This window comes from Octopus sinensis, linkage group LG2, assembly GCF_006345805.1.
Source record: "Octopus sinensis linkage group LG2, ASM634580v1, whole genome shotgun sequence".
Lineage (NCBI taxonomy): Eukaryota > Metazoa > Mollusca > Cephalopoda > Octopoda > Octopodidae > Octopus > Octopus sinensis.
Window position 1 is genome coordinate 170,509,122 of NC_042998.1, and position 18,752 is coordinate 170,527,873.

Consider the following 18,752-nt stretch of genomic DNA (forward strand, 5'->3'; position numbering starts at 1 on the left):
ATGTCTGAAATATTAATAAGATTGTCTCTAAATGCAACCACTCCATTGATAGGATGAGCTAACTCACATGTTATTTGGCCTACTAACTCAGAAGATATGAAACATAAAATGTATGCATGCATGCATACATACATACATGCATGCATGCATGCATGCATGCATACATACATACATACATACATACATACATACATACATACATACATACATACATACATACAAACAAACAAACAAACAAACAAACAAACAAACAAACAAACAAACAAACAAACAAACAAACAAACAAACAAACAAACAAACAAACAAACAAACAAACAAACAAGTTCAGTAAAATTTAGATTCAGATGAATACAGTACTTAAGTTAAAGGCACCAGAGTTTAGTATGGTTATTATCCATATAATTCAAAATGGGGTGATTATAATCAAAATAAGCAACAAGGATATCCAGAGGTAATGCAGTACGATCGTTTCATGTGACTCCATTTAATTGAACAATGCAAACATTACATCAATTTAAAATGTAGAGCAATCTTCAGCTGCATAAAAATATAGAATTTAGTTAAATTCGAAGGATTCATTTGTATAATTTTCTTTTTAACCAAAATCACGAAGAAGATAAGTAGATAGACAAAGAACATGTTTTATCAACAATATCACAGTTGTAACTGAGATTTTTTCAAAAGAAGATACTGCTTATCATTGATTATATTTGTTATTCAGATTTACTAGGGGTTGGGTTTAGTTTTAATTTATAGACTAGTTTATCAAATCTATTAGAAACTAGAATCTATCCTTTACGGATAGGGTAAAATAGATAGACAATTTAAGTGCCTTATTCATCATCACTAGCAACAATAAATTAATCATAGAGAGAATGAGAAAGAGAATTAGAAAATTTTTCAAAAACTTTAAGTTAAGTATTACTTATGAATATAACACGAAGGTAGTTAATTTTTTAGATACTAATTTTTAAATTTAAACTCGAAATTATATTACCCATATAGGAAAGATGGTGAAATTACAAGATATGTGAATAAATTATCAAATCACCCCATAAATATATTAAAATCAATTAACCTATCATTTAAATCTAACATTAATAGTAGATTACACTCCGAAAATAGTAGGCAAGACACAAAAATTATGATGATGATGATGATAATAGCGTATAAATTTGTTGACATTGCATTCTTCTCTTAAAGGTGATGGATGCTACTTTACAAGTTCAAACAGAGTCTTTTGAATCTGACACAATGGGTGGATTTAGGAATATGGAAGATAACACAACTATATCAGATGGCCTAGCTTCAGGTAAGATAAATTGTTTGCTATTTATAAGGAAAAGTACATTGTTCAGTATCATTTTCATACAGTTCTTACATTAAAAAAAATGTTATTTTTAACAACTTCAGAAAATCTATTCATGTCAAAATAAGGACTTATTGGAATAAATGAGTCTTAAACTCTGCTGACAACTCATAAAATAATACAACTAAAACTTTGAAATGTAGATGATTTTTGATAATGAAAGAATTTGGACAATAAAAAACTTTAAAAAACTAGCAGCTCTAATAATTACTATACAGTATCATTGATGAGTTAACAAGATCTTGTCAAAAAATCTATAAGTCAATGAGAGGAGAGGCAAATGTCCCTGTATCTTTCTACCAAACTAGAAGCTTTAATAATTACTAGACAGCATCATTGAAGCATTAACAAGATCTTATCAAAATATCTTTTATAATAAAGGTTAGGGTTAGGAGAGGAAACGTCCCTATATCTTTCTACCAATATGGAAGTTACATTTAATAGAGATGCATCAGCAGCCCAGTTTGCAAAATATTTTCCCTCAGCTGTGCAAATGTCAACTACCAGTTGACACTGAGAGCAGGAAATGCTGCAATATCACAAAATTGTGAAACAATCATCAGCACATTACAAGAAATTAAAAGCAATTGAATGTATAAGTTAGCCATTCACAAAATTATAGAATGCATGAGTAACTTTCTGCATGTGCCGTTGAAGCTCTCATAATTGATATTGTGCAAGATACACAGGGCAAATAGTGACAAAGAAGTTTAATTATTTTCAGGCGATTATATGTAATCAACTTCACTGAATTTGAAAAAAGTTACTGATTCTTTTTTTTCTTACCATCACATCACAGCTTTCCAGAAACCTAAACTATCATATATGGAAACACCTACAGTTCTGGCTGTTCTGTCTATGGGCTATAAACGAAATACAGTCAAAAGAATTGTGAAAAACAAAATCAAAGAAACAGGTAAGAATACTTTATGATTTTTTAAAATATAATAATTTTTTGTTATACAAAACTAAACTATTCAGCTTTTGTACAAAATTCATCATCGTAATCATTGCTGTATTGACATATGTTGGTTCAATACAGTATGCACAAGACAGCAAATCACAGTGTTTTAATTCATGTTAGCCTTTCATCATGTTATCTTTGAAGTATAAATTTATATGATCACATCAGATAATTTTGGTTAAATTCTCTCTTTATCTGCTTCTTCTCTTAGGTCTCCCGAAATCCTTAAATCATAAACATTTTTCCCAAACTATTTTTGCTAGATGCACTTCCATTAACTTTTGGAGATTGTAGCTTCTTCAGACTCCCTATCACATAGTTTATTCTAATCTACCAAAATGAATTTTCTTTTTAATATTTCATTGAAAAATCTAGCATTTGCCTTTTAGCAGAAAATTCATTCAATTACTTACATACAAGAATTCAATGTCAGTATCGTAAATCACTAAACTATCCGTCCATCATTGAATAATCTGGTTTCCTGCCATCAAGTTGTTCACGGTAAAGCATGTATAAGATTTCAGCAACTTCTCTGTAAATATATGAGAGGCATAATGCTAAAAAATACTATCATGCATACATAGAAGTGTAATATAATTATCAGAACCAGAGTTCAACCAGCAGTTGCTTTTCATGATTGGGATTTTATCCTGTTATTTTGATTTTAACTAAAAATATGAGAGGCCATGAAATGTGGTTGATAACTTCTGATAAATACTCTAGTGATGAAATCACTAAATTATACTTCCCTCCAAAAAAAATTTCATTTCTTGAAAATCTTTCTCCAAAATACAAATAGAGGTCTAACAAAGGAGGAAAGTAATGGATAAATGTGAATGTAACTGAATGCTAGATTGTAATTTCCTAAATATTTTACACAAAATCTAATTTATCTGTGCATGTTTTTTTTTCTTTTTTTGTTTTAAAGGATCTTGTTTTTCACAAGCATCAGATTTACTTGTTGCAATCGAGAACAGTCCTCATTTCAATGATGATGATGATGATGATGATAAAGAGGAGCTCGTCCATGCAGCAATAAAAAATTACTCTGAAACGTCAGCTAGTAAGTAATAAATGATAACTCTACTATTTCTCCATACTTTGAAATGATGGTTAGTAATTAAGAAATGATCCTTCTATTTATCTATCAAAGTGCTGACAGTGAAGTAGCTGTTACTAAGTAATCCTTCTTCTAATGTCTCACATTGACTCTAGATTACCATTGCTCACAAGGAAAGGAAACATCTAGTTTTAAAACTTTATAACTGTCAACACCATATCATTTTCAGTTTTAAAATAAACCACTGTAATCCTTTCCAGTAACCAGAAATCGAAAATGGAATATGGTTTTCAGAAAAACAATTATGGGTTAGTAATAGGAAGGGTATCTAGCCATAAAAACAGTACTTAAGCAATAGCTTCAGCTAACCAATGCCAGCATGGAAAAACAAGCATAAAAACGATTGAACAAAGTTGTTCTACGTATATTGTGTTTAATCCATAATTGCCTCTTCCACATTGAGAATAATATCCATATTTGCCTCTTCCACATTGAGTATAATATCCATATTTCAGATTATATGGTTACTTTTTCCTGTTCAATTTGTTACACATGTCCATGATTGGCAATTGTAAACAGATGTACATTGATATATTAGTATGATTGCAAATATTCCAGGAAAACATCAAGACTAAATAGTCACAAATGAGACAGCTGTTTTAGCCCAATGTCAACCCTGCTCAAACAAACCTAGGATCAAATGCGTTCAAGCTATAACCATCTCATCTTCTTTTCAAGAATTACATTATTCAATGTGCCTCTCCTTTTTGAGTTGATAGGGTTTGAGTTGATGGAGCCTTGACTGCTATTTTTAGCAGGTTGAGCTACCACTTTGAAGTGCCCTTGTTAGCTTCTCTGGAAAATTGTTATGGCATGTACCTTCTATATAATGGATAATTCATATCCTGACACTGACAGAGATTCTTTAGCTTGAAATAAATGCTAAAATGAGGCACAGGTCATTAGTGTAATTAGTGAAAACATTATACAATTTATAAATACTTTGTTAGTTTGTAGCATTGGGCTAAAATCCTCATCTGGAGAAAGTGACCAACTCTACCCAAGATAATAATATTTTTCATTTACTCAAATCTGAAGGGGCCAGAACATATTTCTTGTTTATTTGTTTTTATTAGTATAATAATGTTTTAGAACACAACTTAAGAAAAGGTATTTTGTAAATAAATCTCTCTGAGAAATGTTCATGCATTAGTAACTAACATGTTCACATGGAACCTAGGGTGAATTGGTGTGAATGAAATGGAATATTTTTCTTGTGTAACTGCTGATACTGTTTTAATATTCAGAATTTATCATTCTGTTATATTTCACAATTGCATAACCATTCTGTTATATATTCATTTATCCTCTCATTACTTTACATTACGTTTCAGTTCACTTATTTTTTGTCTTCTGTTTTTTTAAATTTTTTACAGCAGCAAGTGCGGATTTAATTGCAGAGAATAATATGCTAAAAGAACAAAAGCTTTGTAAAATCTGTTTGGATGAAGACTTGAGTGTGGTATTTTTACCATGTGGCCATTTGGTCAGTTGTGTATCATGTGCAGCTGCTCTCAGCAACTGCCCTTTATGTCGGAAAATAGTTCATGGAATGGTGAAAATATTTTTCTGAGTTATGGAGGAGATCAATAAGTGATTCATCAACTTTTAGACATTATATTATGTTGACTTATTTATTTACTAAACTGACAATTACAAGAATATACATACATGTATAGCATATTATGCTTTACATATAAGATATAAAATATATTAATATATAACGATACCAGTAATTATTACAATATAACATAACATACATGAATATATATGTGTGTGTGTGTGTGTGTGTGTGTGTGTGTGTGTGTGTGTGTGTGTGTGTGTGTGTGTATGTATGTATGTTTTTTTGTTTGTCCCTTCATGTATTTCACGTTATTTATTTATGTAAAGGTTTATTATATATATATATATACATACATACATGGGTCACGTGGGTCACATATCAATACTACCTTAAACAACTGGAACGTTTCCATCAGATGTGTCTCAGAGGGATCTATGGCATTAAGTGGGAGGACCGCATCAGTGATCTTGAAATATTGGAAGGCTCTCGATGTGAAAGTATAGAAGCTCTTGTGTTAAAGCAAAGGCTCAGATAGAGTGGTCATCTGGTCAGGATGAAGGATTCCAGGATGCCAAAACAACTCTTTTATGGAGAGTTAGTTAAAGGAGAACGACCTCCGCATAAACCAAAAAAGAGGTATAAGGACTTGCTGAAGGTTTCCTTAAGAGATTTATATTTATAAATTTTTATATATATTTTTAAATATATTTTATATATATTTTTATATATTTTTTATATATATATATATTTTTATTTATTTATTTATTTATTTATTGCTTTGAATAATATATATATATTTTTATAAAAAGCAAAGTTTATTTATTTGTTTGTTTCTATGTTGACTGCTGAAAATATCAAATAAAATTGATAATATATTATGAGTTTCATGTCATTTCAATTGATTTCACCATTCTGCAGATAATTGTGCACTTATTTTCCGAAAACAGAATGGGTGTGTTTGGGGCCAAGCTCATGGTGTATTGGCACCTATTACTAGCAATCCACGTATTGTCTATTTCACCATATTGTTTTTTACAGATATGGCATACCTACACAACAGTGCCCCACCAAATTTTTCTTCACAACTTAAAGGAATAATGGATATTTTTAAATAAAATTCTCTCAAAATATGCTTCTAAAGGTGTAGATTCCAACTATATTAGAATTTGTTGTTGAAACCTTTTTTCTCTCCCATTTAAGCCAAATCATTTGAATTTTCCAAAACTGCTCTTCCAACTTGTGGAACATGTTTTTCACAACAAATTTTGATGTAATTGAAATCTAAACCATCTGAAACGTTTTTGTAAAAAATTTCATCAAAAAAAAACAAATTTTTCTGAAAGTTAGGAAACAAATTCTGTGGAGAACAGTTGTGTAGTTAAGGCCATAAATAGAAGTGGAGGAGCTGCACTTTTTTGTTTACAGTCTCTACCCCAGCACCAACATAATATACATGCATAGGTACATTTGCCTGTGGGCTGTTAAGTAGGCAAATGTATATATATATATATACAGGTAGGTAAATGGATATATAGGTAAACAGATAGATACATAGGCAAGTAGATAGATAGGTACATAGGTAATACAGACAGACAAGCATGCACACACACACACAAAAGGAGACAAAAGTGCATGACCATATACACATACACACTCTCCACACATGCATATACACAAAGACACATATGGAGACACATCCATACATAACAGACACACATACAGTCACACAAACTCATACATGTAGACACACACAAGGAGACAGGTGTACACACAAATACGCACACACAAACACATGAATATGCAGAATATATACATACAGGCACTCATGCATACATACATATATGCATACATACATACATATGTGCATACACAAGTATACATGCACACATATGCACACAAACAGACAAAAAGGAATGCAGCTCCGATAATGGACAGTCAACATCCATTGACTAAGTTGCAAAAGCAATGAAATTTTGGAAAAGAAAAAATATAATAAATGAATGGAAATTAAACTGGTGAATTTGTTAGATATTAAGGCAGTACAACTCTCCCCAGACACAAATTTTATTTCAACACACAAATTCACATAAAGAATCTTGCTAACCAAATATAAAAACGAAGTATATATGTGTTTAAATGGAAAAAATTTCCTGTTTTGCAGAAAAAGTTTTAATAAAATGTTGAGCCTTCAAAAGTTAGAAACTAGAATAAAAAAATATAAGAAATTTATTTGGCATTTTGTTTCACTTTAAAAAAACAAATATTAGTTTTAATAAAAAATGCTTCTCTTCCTCCTCTTTCTTTTCCTTTTCTCTCCTCCATTACATTTTTCAATCCTTTCTCTTCATCTGGGTCATTATCTTTTTTCCCAGACCTGTCTCTCTTTCATGCTACTTCTTTCTCTCTTCTTTTTCCTTTTCTATCTTTTTTTTCCTTTTCCTTTTCTCGTCTTCATTCCATCATTCACCTCCTATCTTTCCACTCCGAATAACTCATTATCCTTCTTCCTGAAACTACCTTTGTTTCATGTTTCTCCTCTCCTCCTCCACTCCTTTTTCTCTTCTTTCCTCCATTCCATTAAATGTCTTCTGTCCTTAATCCCCATTAAATTCTTCTACTTGTGCTTCTAAAGGAAATGATATAGTTAATCTTCATTTGTTAATAAAAGGTGGTATTCCCCCCATTTACTCCTTTTGGAAATAAGATGCTTTTGCTAATGAGATGAGCATTTCAAAAAGTGCAACAAAATGCCAATTATAGTTTTTTTTTGTTTTTTTTTTTTCAATTCTGGTTTTTAACTTTTGAAGGCTCAACATTTTATTAAACCATTTTCTGTAAAACAATTTTCTTTTAGAAAAATTTAAAGTTTGAACGTTTTGCTGAAACCTTTTTCAGTAAAACAGGAAACTTTTTCCATTTAAATTTCTTGTTTTTTAAGATAGAAAGATAGATATATAAAGAGGACATAACTGATAGAAAGAGGAGGAGAATAAGTAGGAGAGAGAGTAAACAAACACAGAAAGAATAAGAGTGAGAGAGGATAAGTAAGAGTAAAATAGACAGACAGAAAGGTAGAGAGATAGATATAGAGAGAGGGGAGGACTCATAGACAGGAGGATTAAAAGAGAATTGACAGAAAGGGAAAGAGAATAAGTTAAGAAGAGAGTAAACAAACACAGAAAGAGGAAGAATGGAGTAGAGAAAAACAGAAGAGACAGATAGAAAGATATATATATATATATATGACATCTTAAATGCACTGAGGGCTCCAACACAGATGTCATATACCTTGATTTCAGCAAGGCCTTTGACAGAGTCAAACACAATATATTGTTAAAGAAAACTATTCAATGTTGGTGGAAGGCTACTTCAAAGGATTAGGCATTTCCTAACAAACAGAACCCAGCATGTTGTGGTTGACGGCATCCACTCAAGACCAGCAAAAGTCATCAGCGGAGCCCTGCAGGGTACTGTGCTGGGTCCACTTCTTTTTATTGTCTGTATCAATGACATTGCAGATTACATTGAACATAGCACCATAAAAATATTTGCAGATGTCTCAAAGCTCCAGAAAGTCATTAAGGGAGCATATGATTGAACAATGCTTCAATTGGATCTATGTGCAGTAACCCAGTGGGCACAAAAAAATAATATGCAGTTGAACGAAGAAAAATTTGAGCTCATCCACTTTGGCAGAGAGGGTACACTCAAACAACCATATACACTACCATTGGGAGACCTACTTGAACCATCGGATAATATCAGAGACTTAGGTGTAACTATCGACAGCAATCTTAGCTGGAGTGTGCACATCAACAAAAAAGTCGATGTTGCCAGCAGAATGTGCTCATGGATCCTCAGAACTTTCCAATCTAGGGATCATGAAACCATCATCCTTCCCTTCTCCACATTCGCTAGGCCCCATCTCGAATACTGCTGCTCGTTGTGGTCCCCCTACAAAAAACAAGACATAATGAGGATCGAAGTGCCACAAAGGTCAATCACAAGAAAAATAAATGGCATGGTGGGACTTGATTATTGGGCTCAACTTAAACAGCTGAAACTCGATTCTCTGCAACACTGCCATGAACGATACATTATTTGCACCATGTGGAAAATATTCCACCAATATCATCCAAATGATATCAGTATTATGTTTACAATTCACTAGGCCCCTACAAAGGTCGAGATCACATCACATAATAAACATTGCAACACAATTTCTTCACTGTATATGGTCCTGCACTTTTCAATGTTATCCCAAAAGAAATTAAAGTAGAACAAGACACCACGACTTTCAAATGGTACTTGAACAAATTCCTCCACAAAATTGCAGATAAACCACCTACACCTGGATACATCTCAGCCAACAACAACTCTCTGCTTGAATGGTCCATGGTGTCCCAAAACAATTAACTAAAAGACTTTTCCAGGTGGTACTATTGAGTTAGTGATGGTCGAATCCAGTCTCAGTTATCTAAGTTATATGTATATATATCTATATAAAGAGGGGGTGACTGATAGAAATAGGAAGGGAATAAGTAGGGGAGAGAGTAAATAAACATAGAAAGAAGAAGGGTGGGAGAGGATAAGTAAGAATAAAAAAAACTGAAATGGGAATATGAAGAAGTTCTTCAGAAAATTAAGTTAAAAAGATTTTATAAAAATAAAGATTATAATACAATGAATATTTTAACATAAAGTGTATGCAATTTTAACTAAGTTTAAGAAAGTTAATGAAAGATAAAAAATTGAAAAAAGCATGTCTTGTGCTTGACCAATAACTGTAATCGATATATATATAAAACACAAGATGTATGTCTGTCTGTGCTTGTCATGTCGTTAAATCTTGAGATCCACTCAACCGATTTTAATGAAATTTTACACATGCATTACATAGATATTCACAATTTCGATAAGGACAAGAGTGAGTTGACAGCCCATGGCTAGATATGTCATAAATATTGTCATAGGTATCCTTTTTTCTCAGGGAGGAAAGAAGACATAAGGAGTAGTCAATTGGATATAAAGTAACTGTCTATAAAAAGAGGCTGGGTAAGGGAAGACTTTAAATCATGATGTTAATTACCAGTCAATATGCTAAGAAATCTAAGACGTTAAAACAGAAGAAATTTTATTTTGGGGTACTATGGGTAATTGTTTATAAGCAATATTGTTATATTGATTGATTGATTCTAGTTTCAGCTCATGAGCTGTGGCCATGCTGGGGCACCGTATAAAAAAATTTAAGATTTTCAAAAATATAAACAAAATCGGTAAAATGCGTGTATATATCAATTATAAACATTAAAAGGAAAAATTACATAGAATCAGTTTAATATTCATTCATGCACTTAATTAATTACTTATTAGGTGGTTTCTATAAAGACAGCTCAGGGCATTTACTTATGGAATAACTAGAAAGATAAACTTGCTATCTATCTATTAATTTTAAGCCATGAATCAGAAAAAAATAATGATGCGTACAGATACACACACATTTATATATGTGCACATATGCACACATACACAAATATTTATACATTTATATGGATATAGTATAACCATCTCGCATAAACTGAAAAATATCTATTTAAGAACTAGAGAAGTAACAATTTATAAGGGATAAGAGTTTAATAGGTAAGGATATCAAAATAAAAAACAAAATAAATAAATTTATAGAAAATATATTGAAAATATAAATTCTATTTATTTATTTGTGCAGCTGTTCAATTAAATGGAGCCACTTGAAACAGTTGTACTGCATCACTACTTGATATTCTGTTGCTTATTTTGATTTTATTCACTTTATTTTGAGGTGTGCGGATAATACCATACTGACTTGGTGCTTCAACTTAAGTACCTAATTCAACTGAATCAATTATTTCTTATATACAAATATATATATATATATACACACACACACATCTATATAGATACATACATGAATACATATATACACATATATATTAATTGCTCATAGGATCACTGTATTTTTTTATGCAACCTTAATATACCACCAAGCATATTAAAGGCTTATCAGTCAATAACGTGTTTTAACTGTGTTAACAGGGCTATTTTAATCACATTCTAAAGTAGAGCCAGAACTAAAACTTATGACATCTTTTATATATGAATATATCTATATAAACAATGAGATCAAAGATAGGAAAACAGGTAATAGATGTATATGTACATCTGCCACACACAAATGCTCCTTTGTCTATTAACCTTCCTGTGATACTGCTGCACCTCTTATGTGTCCATAGATTGCACTGAGAACACAATAAGGAATTTTTACCTACACATTTTTCTACACATCAAGTGGTTGTTAAAAGTGAAATTCAGTTTGTGATCGCAAACAGTTACAAAAGTATTTTTCTTAGCTAAGGTTTCTACTCTGTGTGGTATATATAAGAAAATGCTATGTAACTGTTTAGCCTCATATATTTGAACAGGAAACGCTTAGATAGCTTTGTTTAATATAATTCCAAAATGTCTTTCATATGTTTTCCTATCTGTTCTATATAGATTTTTTTTTAGTTGTAACAGAGAAAAGTAAAGTCCTATTTGAGACCTTAAGGGAACATATATCAGAAGTTGTTTTTTTTTTTTGTTTTTTTTAAATTTATTTTGGGAGGAATTTTCTAGACTTGATACTGTAGAAATTAATACCTTTTCTATTAGAATAAGTATCAGGAATTGATACTTATTTTATCAGAATCTTTTGTTCAATAGCTAAGTTATGGGAACATGAATAAACAAACAGCATGATACAGAAAATGTACCCTAGGTTATTTCTTTTTTTCTTTCACATTTCATATTTCTGTGTACAATACATAATTAAAAACTATAAGTGTTGTTTTCAACAGCCTTACATCTAAAATATAAAAGAATTTCCTTTTACAAAGAAATTTTCCACCCGAAATATTGTTTTCAAATTTTAGCATAAGGCCAGCAACTTTGGAGGATGAGAGAAAGTCAGTTACATCAAATCAACCCCAGTGCTCAGCTGGTACTTATTTTATTGACCCTCATAAGGATAAGAGGCAAAGTCAACTTCAGTAGAATTTGAAATCAGAACATAAAGATAAACAACTATAATAATAATAATAATAACAACAACAACAACAACAACAACAACAACAACAACAACAACAACAACAACAACAACAACAACAACAACAACAACAACAACAACAACAACAACAACAACAACAACAACAACAACAACAACAACAACAACAACAATAATAATTCTGGAAAGAAATATGGTCGGCGAACGAACAGCCAAAAAAAAAGAGTATGAAAATAACAAACTCGGCATCTGAACAACTTTGGACCCCCATAACAACTGAAGAGGTCACCCAGGCACTGCAAAAACTAAGCAACTGGAAGGCACCTGGGCATGACAAGATCCCCAACTTCTGGTTGAAATATCTAACAGGAATGCACAAAAAGCTGGCTGAAAACTTTAACAGCATACTAGCAGAGCCAGAGACAATGCCTGAATGGCTCACGAAGGGGAAAACCATCTTAATTCCCAAATCAAATGAAACAAAACCAGAAAACAACAGACCAATAACCTGCCTCCCTACTATGTTCAAGGCATTTACTGCAGTGATATCGTAAAGGCTGAACAAACACCTGGACGAAAAAAACTGTTCCCAGAAGAGCAGAAAGGATGCCGCAAGGGCTCATATGGCTGTAAAGATCAACTAATGATTAATAAAGCCGTAACTGAAGACAGCCACAGAAAGAAGAAAGGCCTCAGTATGGCCTGGATTGACTACAAAAAGGCGTTTGATAGCATCCCCCACACATGGATCCTCGAAACACTAGCCATTAACAAAGTAGCACCAACAATCATAAAATTCATAGAACACTATGAATAAATGGCAAACAGTCCTACACCTCCAAACAAAAGAGGGACTCATGAAAACCAAAGACATCCCCATTAGAAGAGGAATATTCCAGGGAGACACGCTCTCTCCACTCCTTTTCTGCTTGGCACTGTCACCTCTATCTGATATGCTAAATAGAACTGGATGCGGATATAAATGTTACGGCAAAACGATCAGCCACCTTTTATATATGGATGACCTAAAACTATACGCTGCAAATGACAAACAGCTGGAAACACTATTAAAGACAGTTCATGGATTTACCAAAGAAATAGATATGAAATTTGGATTAGAAAAATGCGCCAAAGTAACCATGAAAAGAGGAAAACTAGTTAAGAGTAACAACATCACACTAGATAAAACCAATGAAATAAAAGAATTAGACCAAAGCCAAACTTACAAATACTTAGGAATCCATGAACTAGATAAGACACAACACACACAAATGAAAGAGAAAATAAAAAAAGAATATTATAGACGAGTTAGATCAATACTAAAAACAGAGCTCAATGCTAAAAACAAGATAATAGGTATCAACACTTTAGCTGTCCCAGTTATAAGTTACAGCTACAATATCCTTAACTGGACACGAAATGAACTGTCCAAAATAGATAGGAAAACAAGAAAAATACTGACAGGATCTAGGATGCATCACCCAAAATCTGACATAGAAAGACTATATATACAACGTATAGAAGGTGGTAGAGGCCTTATACAGCTGGAAAACTACTATAAAATAACCACCATAGGACTGCAAAAATACCTACTTCAGAAGGAAGGAAAACTGATCCAGATAGCAGCAAAACACGAGCAAAACAAAAAACTGTTCTCAGTATTTAACGAAGCTGACAAATACAAACAAGAAATCATACCACCTAATAAACACAAAGAAGAAGAAGAAGATGATGAAGAAACAACAAAATCTATAAAACAAATGAAATCCAAACTAAAAATAGAACAGCAACGAGCCATGATAAAACGATGGCAAGAAAAACCCCTTCATGGTAAATACTGCACTAAACTAAACGCAAAAGAAATAGACAAAGAAAAATCCCAGCAATGGTTGAGAAGCTCAGGACTCAAAGCAGAAACAGAGGGATTTTTAATTGCAGCACAAGACCAAAGCCTCCCCACCAGAAATTACCAAAAACATGTAATGAAAAGAAATATTACAAGTAACTGCAGAATATGTGGAGATGGACAAGAAACAATAAATCATATTATCTCTAGCTGCCCAGTCCTGGCTAAGAAGGAATATATTCACAGACATGACAGAGTTGGAACCTACATACATTGGAAGCTATGCCAACATTATGGAATAACAACAGAAAAAAGATGGTATAGGCACACACCAGAAAAGGTCACAGAAAACGAGAAAGCAACCATACTCTGGGATATGCCGATACACACAGATAGAGAAATTAAGGCCAACAGACCAGATATAGTTGTCAGAGATCATGAAGAAAAAAAATGCTTTCTAATTGATGTATCAATACCGGCAGATGACAACGTGTCTCTAAAAGAAATGGAGAAACTCTCAAAATACAAAGACCTGGAAATAGAGGTAACTAGAATGTGGAACCTGAAAACAGAAACAATTCCTATCATAGTAGGTGCATTAGGCATGATAAAAAAATATTCAGACAAATACATAACAAAAACACCAGGACTTACAAACACATATAACATACAGAAAATTGCACTACTAGGCACTGCACACATCCTACGCAGAACACTTTCCATACAATAACCATCAGAGCATCACAACAAATCACAGCACATACCCAAGGCACACAGAGCTGTGCTCGGTAGTGAAGTGAAAGCAAGCTATAAAAATAAAACTACTGAATAATAATAATAATAATAATAATAATGATGAATAATAATGAAATTATTGTATACAGTGCTCAGGTGCACCACAACTTGTCAAAAGTGCGTATAAAGCATATGCAGTAATGTACAAATGTCTGGGAAGCGAACAGTGTATGAGTCAGATACATGCTTGCGTGTGTATGGAGGGGAGAAAATCAGGTATGGTGTTGGTGAATCTCAGGAAGCATGGAAGTTTTGAAGGATGCAGTGCTCCAACAACTGATGCCAGCAGTTTGTTCCATACTTCAGCAACTCTTAGTGTGAAAAAATGTTTCCGAAAGTCGTGGGAGCTGTGCTGTTTTCTGACTTTGTAAACATGTCCACGGGTGTTAGACAGGTGGAGTTTGAAAAGGTGCTCTGAGTTATTGTTTGTAAGATGGTCAATAATTTTATGGGTGTCTGCCAAGTCAGCTGCCAGACGTCCAAGTTTCAATGTATCCATGCCCAGGGAAGTAAGGCATTCAGAATATGGCAAATGCCTGATGGCATGCTAATAGTTCTGCCAGGTCATTACCTTTCCCTTCCAAAATATCATTTGCAAATTTTAGACCAGTGGTTCTAAACAAGGGTTCATAAGAGATTTTGTTGTTGAAGTTGGTGTAATAAATTGCTGATGTTTCTACAATGCACAAAATATTTTAACAAATTTATTTTATGCAATTACATAAAAATATTTTAAGCAATTCTCAATAAAACTTAATTATAAAAATACAATAGGATTTTTTAAATATCAGATGGTTATGAGGATCCCGTAGAGTAAGATAGCAATCAAAGGGATCCATAGACAAAAACTAGTTGAGAACCATTGTTTTAGACAATTCATTTCAAATTGTTTGCGCTAGGTTCAGTTGTATAGTCATTACTACAGACCATTTAGAGGGTCCTTTTTCAGTCTTTTTATTATTTCTTATCCCTTGTCCTCTATTCAGGAACAGCTGAAAAGCAGAGGTGTGCCTAAAGTGTAATCGTTTCACTGACTACCTGTGAGCTCCATTAGAGCAAACCTGAGACAACACAACAACAAATAATGTTTTCTGATTTAAACTGAAAGACAGCGATTTTGAAGGTTAGAGAAGGCTAGGGACTAGTTGATTATAAAACATCATCAGTACTTGACAGATAATTTATTTTTTTCATACTGAAGAGATGAAAGGAAAAGTTATCACAGTGGGATTTGAACTCAGAACATAGAGTCAGAAAGCATAATTCCATAGCGTTTTTTCTGATGCTGTAACGATTCCACCACCTCGCAAGTATATGAAGTCTGGTCCTCAATTCGACATTGAGTGGAGGCATATTTGACCAGAAATAGCAGCCAATCCATTCAAACCACACCTGGCATCTTGAAACAAGATGATGCCTGAAAAACAGATAGGATTGCTACAATTAAAACGATTTTGTTGTGTACAATGGCGGTTGGGTGGAATTATGATGTAAGCACATGCTAAAACTCCTCATAACTTTTTTATCACAGAGAAGGTTATAGTCCATCTCATTAGGTAGAGAGTCTGCTTAGATGAGATGCAGTTCAGTTTTGTTCCAGATAGAAGCACCACTGATGCCATATTCCTGGTTTGACAACTGCAGGAGAAATGCCTGGCTAAAGATAAACCCCTATACTTAGCTTTTGTGGACTTGGAGAAAGCCTTTCACAGGGTCCCCCGACCCCTTATCTGGTGGGCAATGCAGAAACTGAAGATTGACGAATGTTTAATAAGGGCTGTACAGGCCCTATAAAGAGAGGCCATTAGTAAGATTAGGATTGGCAATGAGTATAGTGAAGAATTCCAGGTAGAAGTAGGGGTCCACCAAATTTCAGCCCTCAGTCCCCTTCTATTCATCATAGTCCTCCAGGCAATAACAGAGGAATTCAAGATGGGTTACCCCTGGGAGCTCCTCTATGCTGATGACCTGGCCCTCATAGCAGAATCACTGCCAGAACTAGAAAAGAAATTTCGAATGTGGAAGCTAGGTTTAGAATCAAAAGGCCTTAGAGTAAATTTAGCAAAGACCAAAGTTATAGTAAGTAGGAAGGCAAACTCATCCCACACCCCATCAGGTAGGTGGCCCTGCTCGATCTGTAGAAAAGGTGTAGGTAGAAACTCCATAAGATGTACCCAGTATAAGCTATGGATGCATAATAGGTGCAGCAACATCAAAGGAAAATTAACTGAGAAGATAGCTTTCGTGTGTGGCAGATGCATAGGGGCAATAGACACCACAGATACTCAGAGAACAGATTCCATCACACTCCAGGGGAAGAAACTAGAAGTAGTTGATAGTTTCCGCTACCTAGGTGACGAAGTTAGTAGTGGAGGTGGATGCGCAGAGAGTGTCACCACTAGAATACGAAAAGCCTGGGCAAAGTTTAGAAAGCTCCTACCCCTACTGGTGACAAAGGGTCTTTCGCTCAGAGTGAAAGGTAGATTGTACAATGCATGTGTGTGAACTGCCATGCTTCACGGTAGTGAAACATGGGCTGTGACTTCAGAGGACATGCATAGGCTTGAAAGAAATGAAACTAGCATGATCCGCTGGATGTATAATGTCAGTGTGCACACATGACAGAGTGTAAACACCCTGAGAGAAATGCAGGACATAAGAAGGATCGGATGTGGTGTGCAAGAGAGACGTTTGCGCTAGTATGGTCATGTACTATGGATGCATGAGGAGAGATGTGTGAAGAAGTACCACTCCCAAACAGTTGAAGGAATCTGGGGTAGAGGTAGACCCAGGAAGACATGGGATGAGGTGGTCAAGCATGACCTTCGAACGTTGGGCCTCACAGAGGCAATGACGAAAGACCGAGATCTCTGGAGATATGCTGTGACTGCAAAGACCCAACAAATAACGTGAGTTCATGGCTGTTTCCTGCACCAGTTTTGCATAGCCCCAGCCCATCTGAAGTACCTTGGATTGCAGAACGACCTGCTGTGCTTACCTTGGATAGTAGGGTGACCTGCTGTGCTTGAGGAGACCTATTGAGTCAAGTACACCAACATCAAAATAAATATCAAATGGAAATTGTAGTTGTGATACCTGTGCTGGTGGCATATAAAAAGCACCATCTGAACATGGCCGATGCTTGCGTCGCCTTGACTGGCTTCTGTGCCGGTGGCACATAAAAAGCACCAACCGATCGTGACCGCTGCCAGCCTCTCCTGGAACCTGTGCTGGTGGCACATAAAAAGCACCATCCGAACATGGCCGATGCTAGCGTCGCCTTGACTGGCTTCTGTGCTGGTGGCACATAAAAAGCACCAACCGATCGTGGCCGCTGCCAGCCTCTCCTGGAACCTGTGCTGGTGGCACATAAAAAGCACCATCCGAACATGGCCGATGCTAGCGTCGCCTTGACTGGCTTCTGTGCTGGTGGCACATAAAAAGCACCAACCGATCGTGGCCGCTGCCAGCCTCTCCTGGAGCCTGTGCTGGTGGCACATAAAAAGCACCCACTACATTCACGGAGTGGTTGGCGTTAAGAAGGGCATCCAGCTGTAGAAACACTGCCAGATCAGACTGGAGCCTAGTGCAGCCTCCTGGCTTCCCAGACCCAGGTCGAACCGTCCAACCCATGCTAGCACGGAAAACGGACGTTAAACAATGATGTTGATGATGATATACAACAAAGATTAATGGTATGAATTAAAAAAAAACTCCTTTAGGAACAAACGGTTTTCACAATGAATAACAATTTAATCGGAATCAACACGATCTGAAGCATATTTATAGAAAATTTCACTAAGAAATATTTAATTTTCTCAAGGTTATGAAGAAGCAAATCTCTGGGACACAATTGTGTAGTTATGCTGAAATATTCATATATATATATATATATATACACTCGAGAATGTATACACACACACACACACACACATATATATATATATATATATATACACACACGAGAATGTATATACAGGAATTATGATGTAAGCATGTGTTTACCTCATAATTTA

The 18,752-nt window shown here is 34.4% G+C and overlaps 1 protein-coding gene across 5 annotated transcripts in view; it reads left to right on the forward strand.

Annotated features, from left to right (window-relative positions):
* The window catches only part of LOC115232557 (putative inhibitor of apoptosis), a 79,471-nt gene extending 60,781 nt beyond the window's left edge, over nucleotides 1-18,690 (forward strand). Inside the window, exons 4-7 of one of the 5 annotated variants that reach the window (XM_036500404.1) lie at nucleotides 1,204-1,312; nucleotides 2,169-2,285; nucleotides 3,262-3,396; nucleotides 4,830-5,139. In XM_036500404.1, coding sequence (XP_036356297.1) covers nucleotides 1,204-1,312; nucleotides 2,169-2,285; nucleotides 3,262-3,396; nucleotides 4,830-5,026 — 558 coding nt within the window. In that variant the 3' untranslated portion in view covers nucleotides 5,027-5,139. Of the gene's footprint in view, nucleotides 1-1,203; nucleotides 1,313-2,168; nucleotides 2,286-3,261; nucleotides 3,397-4,829; nucleotides 5,170-8,243; nucleotides 8,268-18,669 lie in introns of those variants that run through there. The other 4 variants (XM_029802509.2, XM_036500401.1, XM_036500403.1 and 1 more) reach the window with 4 other exon arrangements.
* The last annotated feature ends 62 nt before the right edge of the window (nucleotides 18,691-18,752 follow it).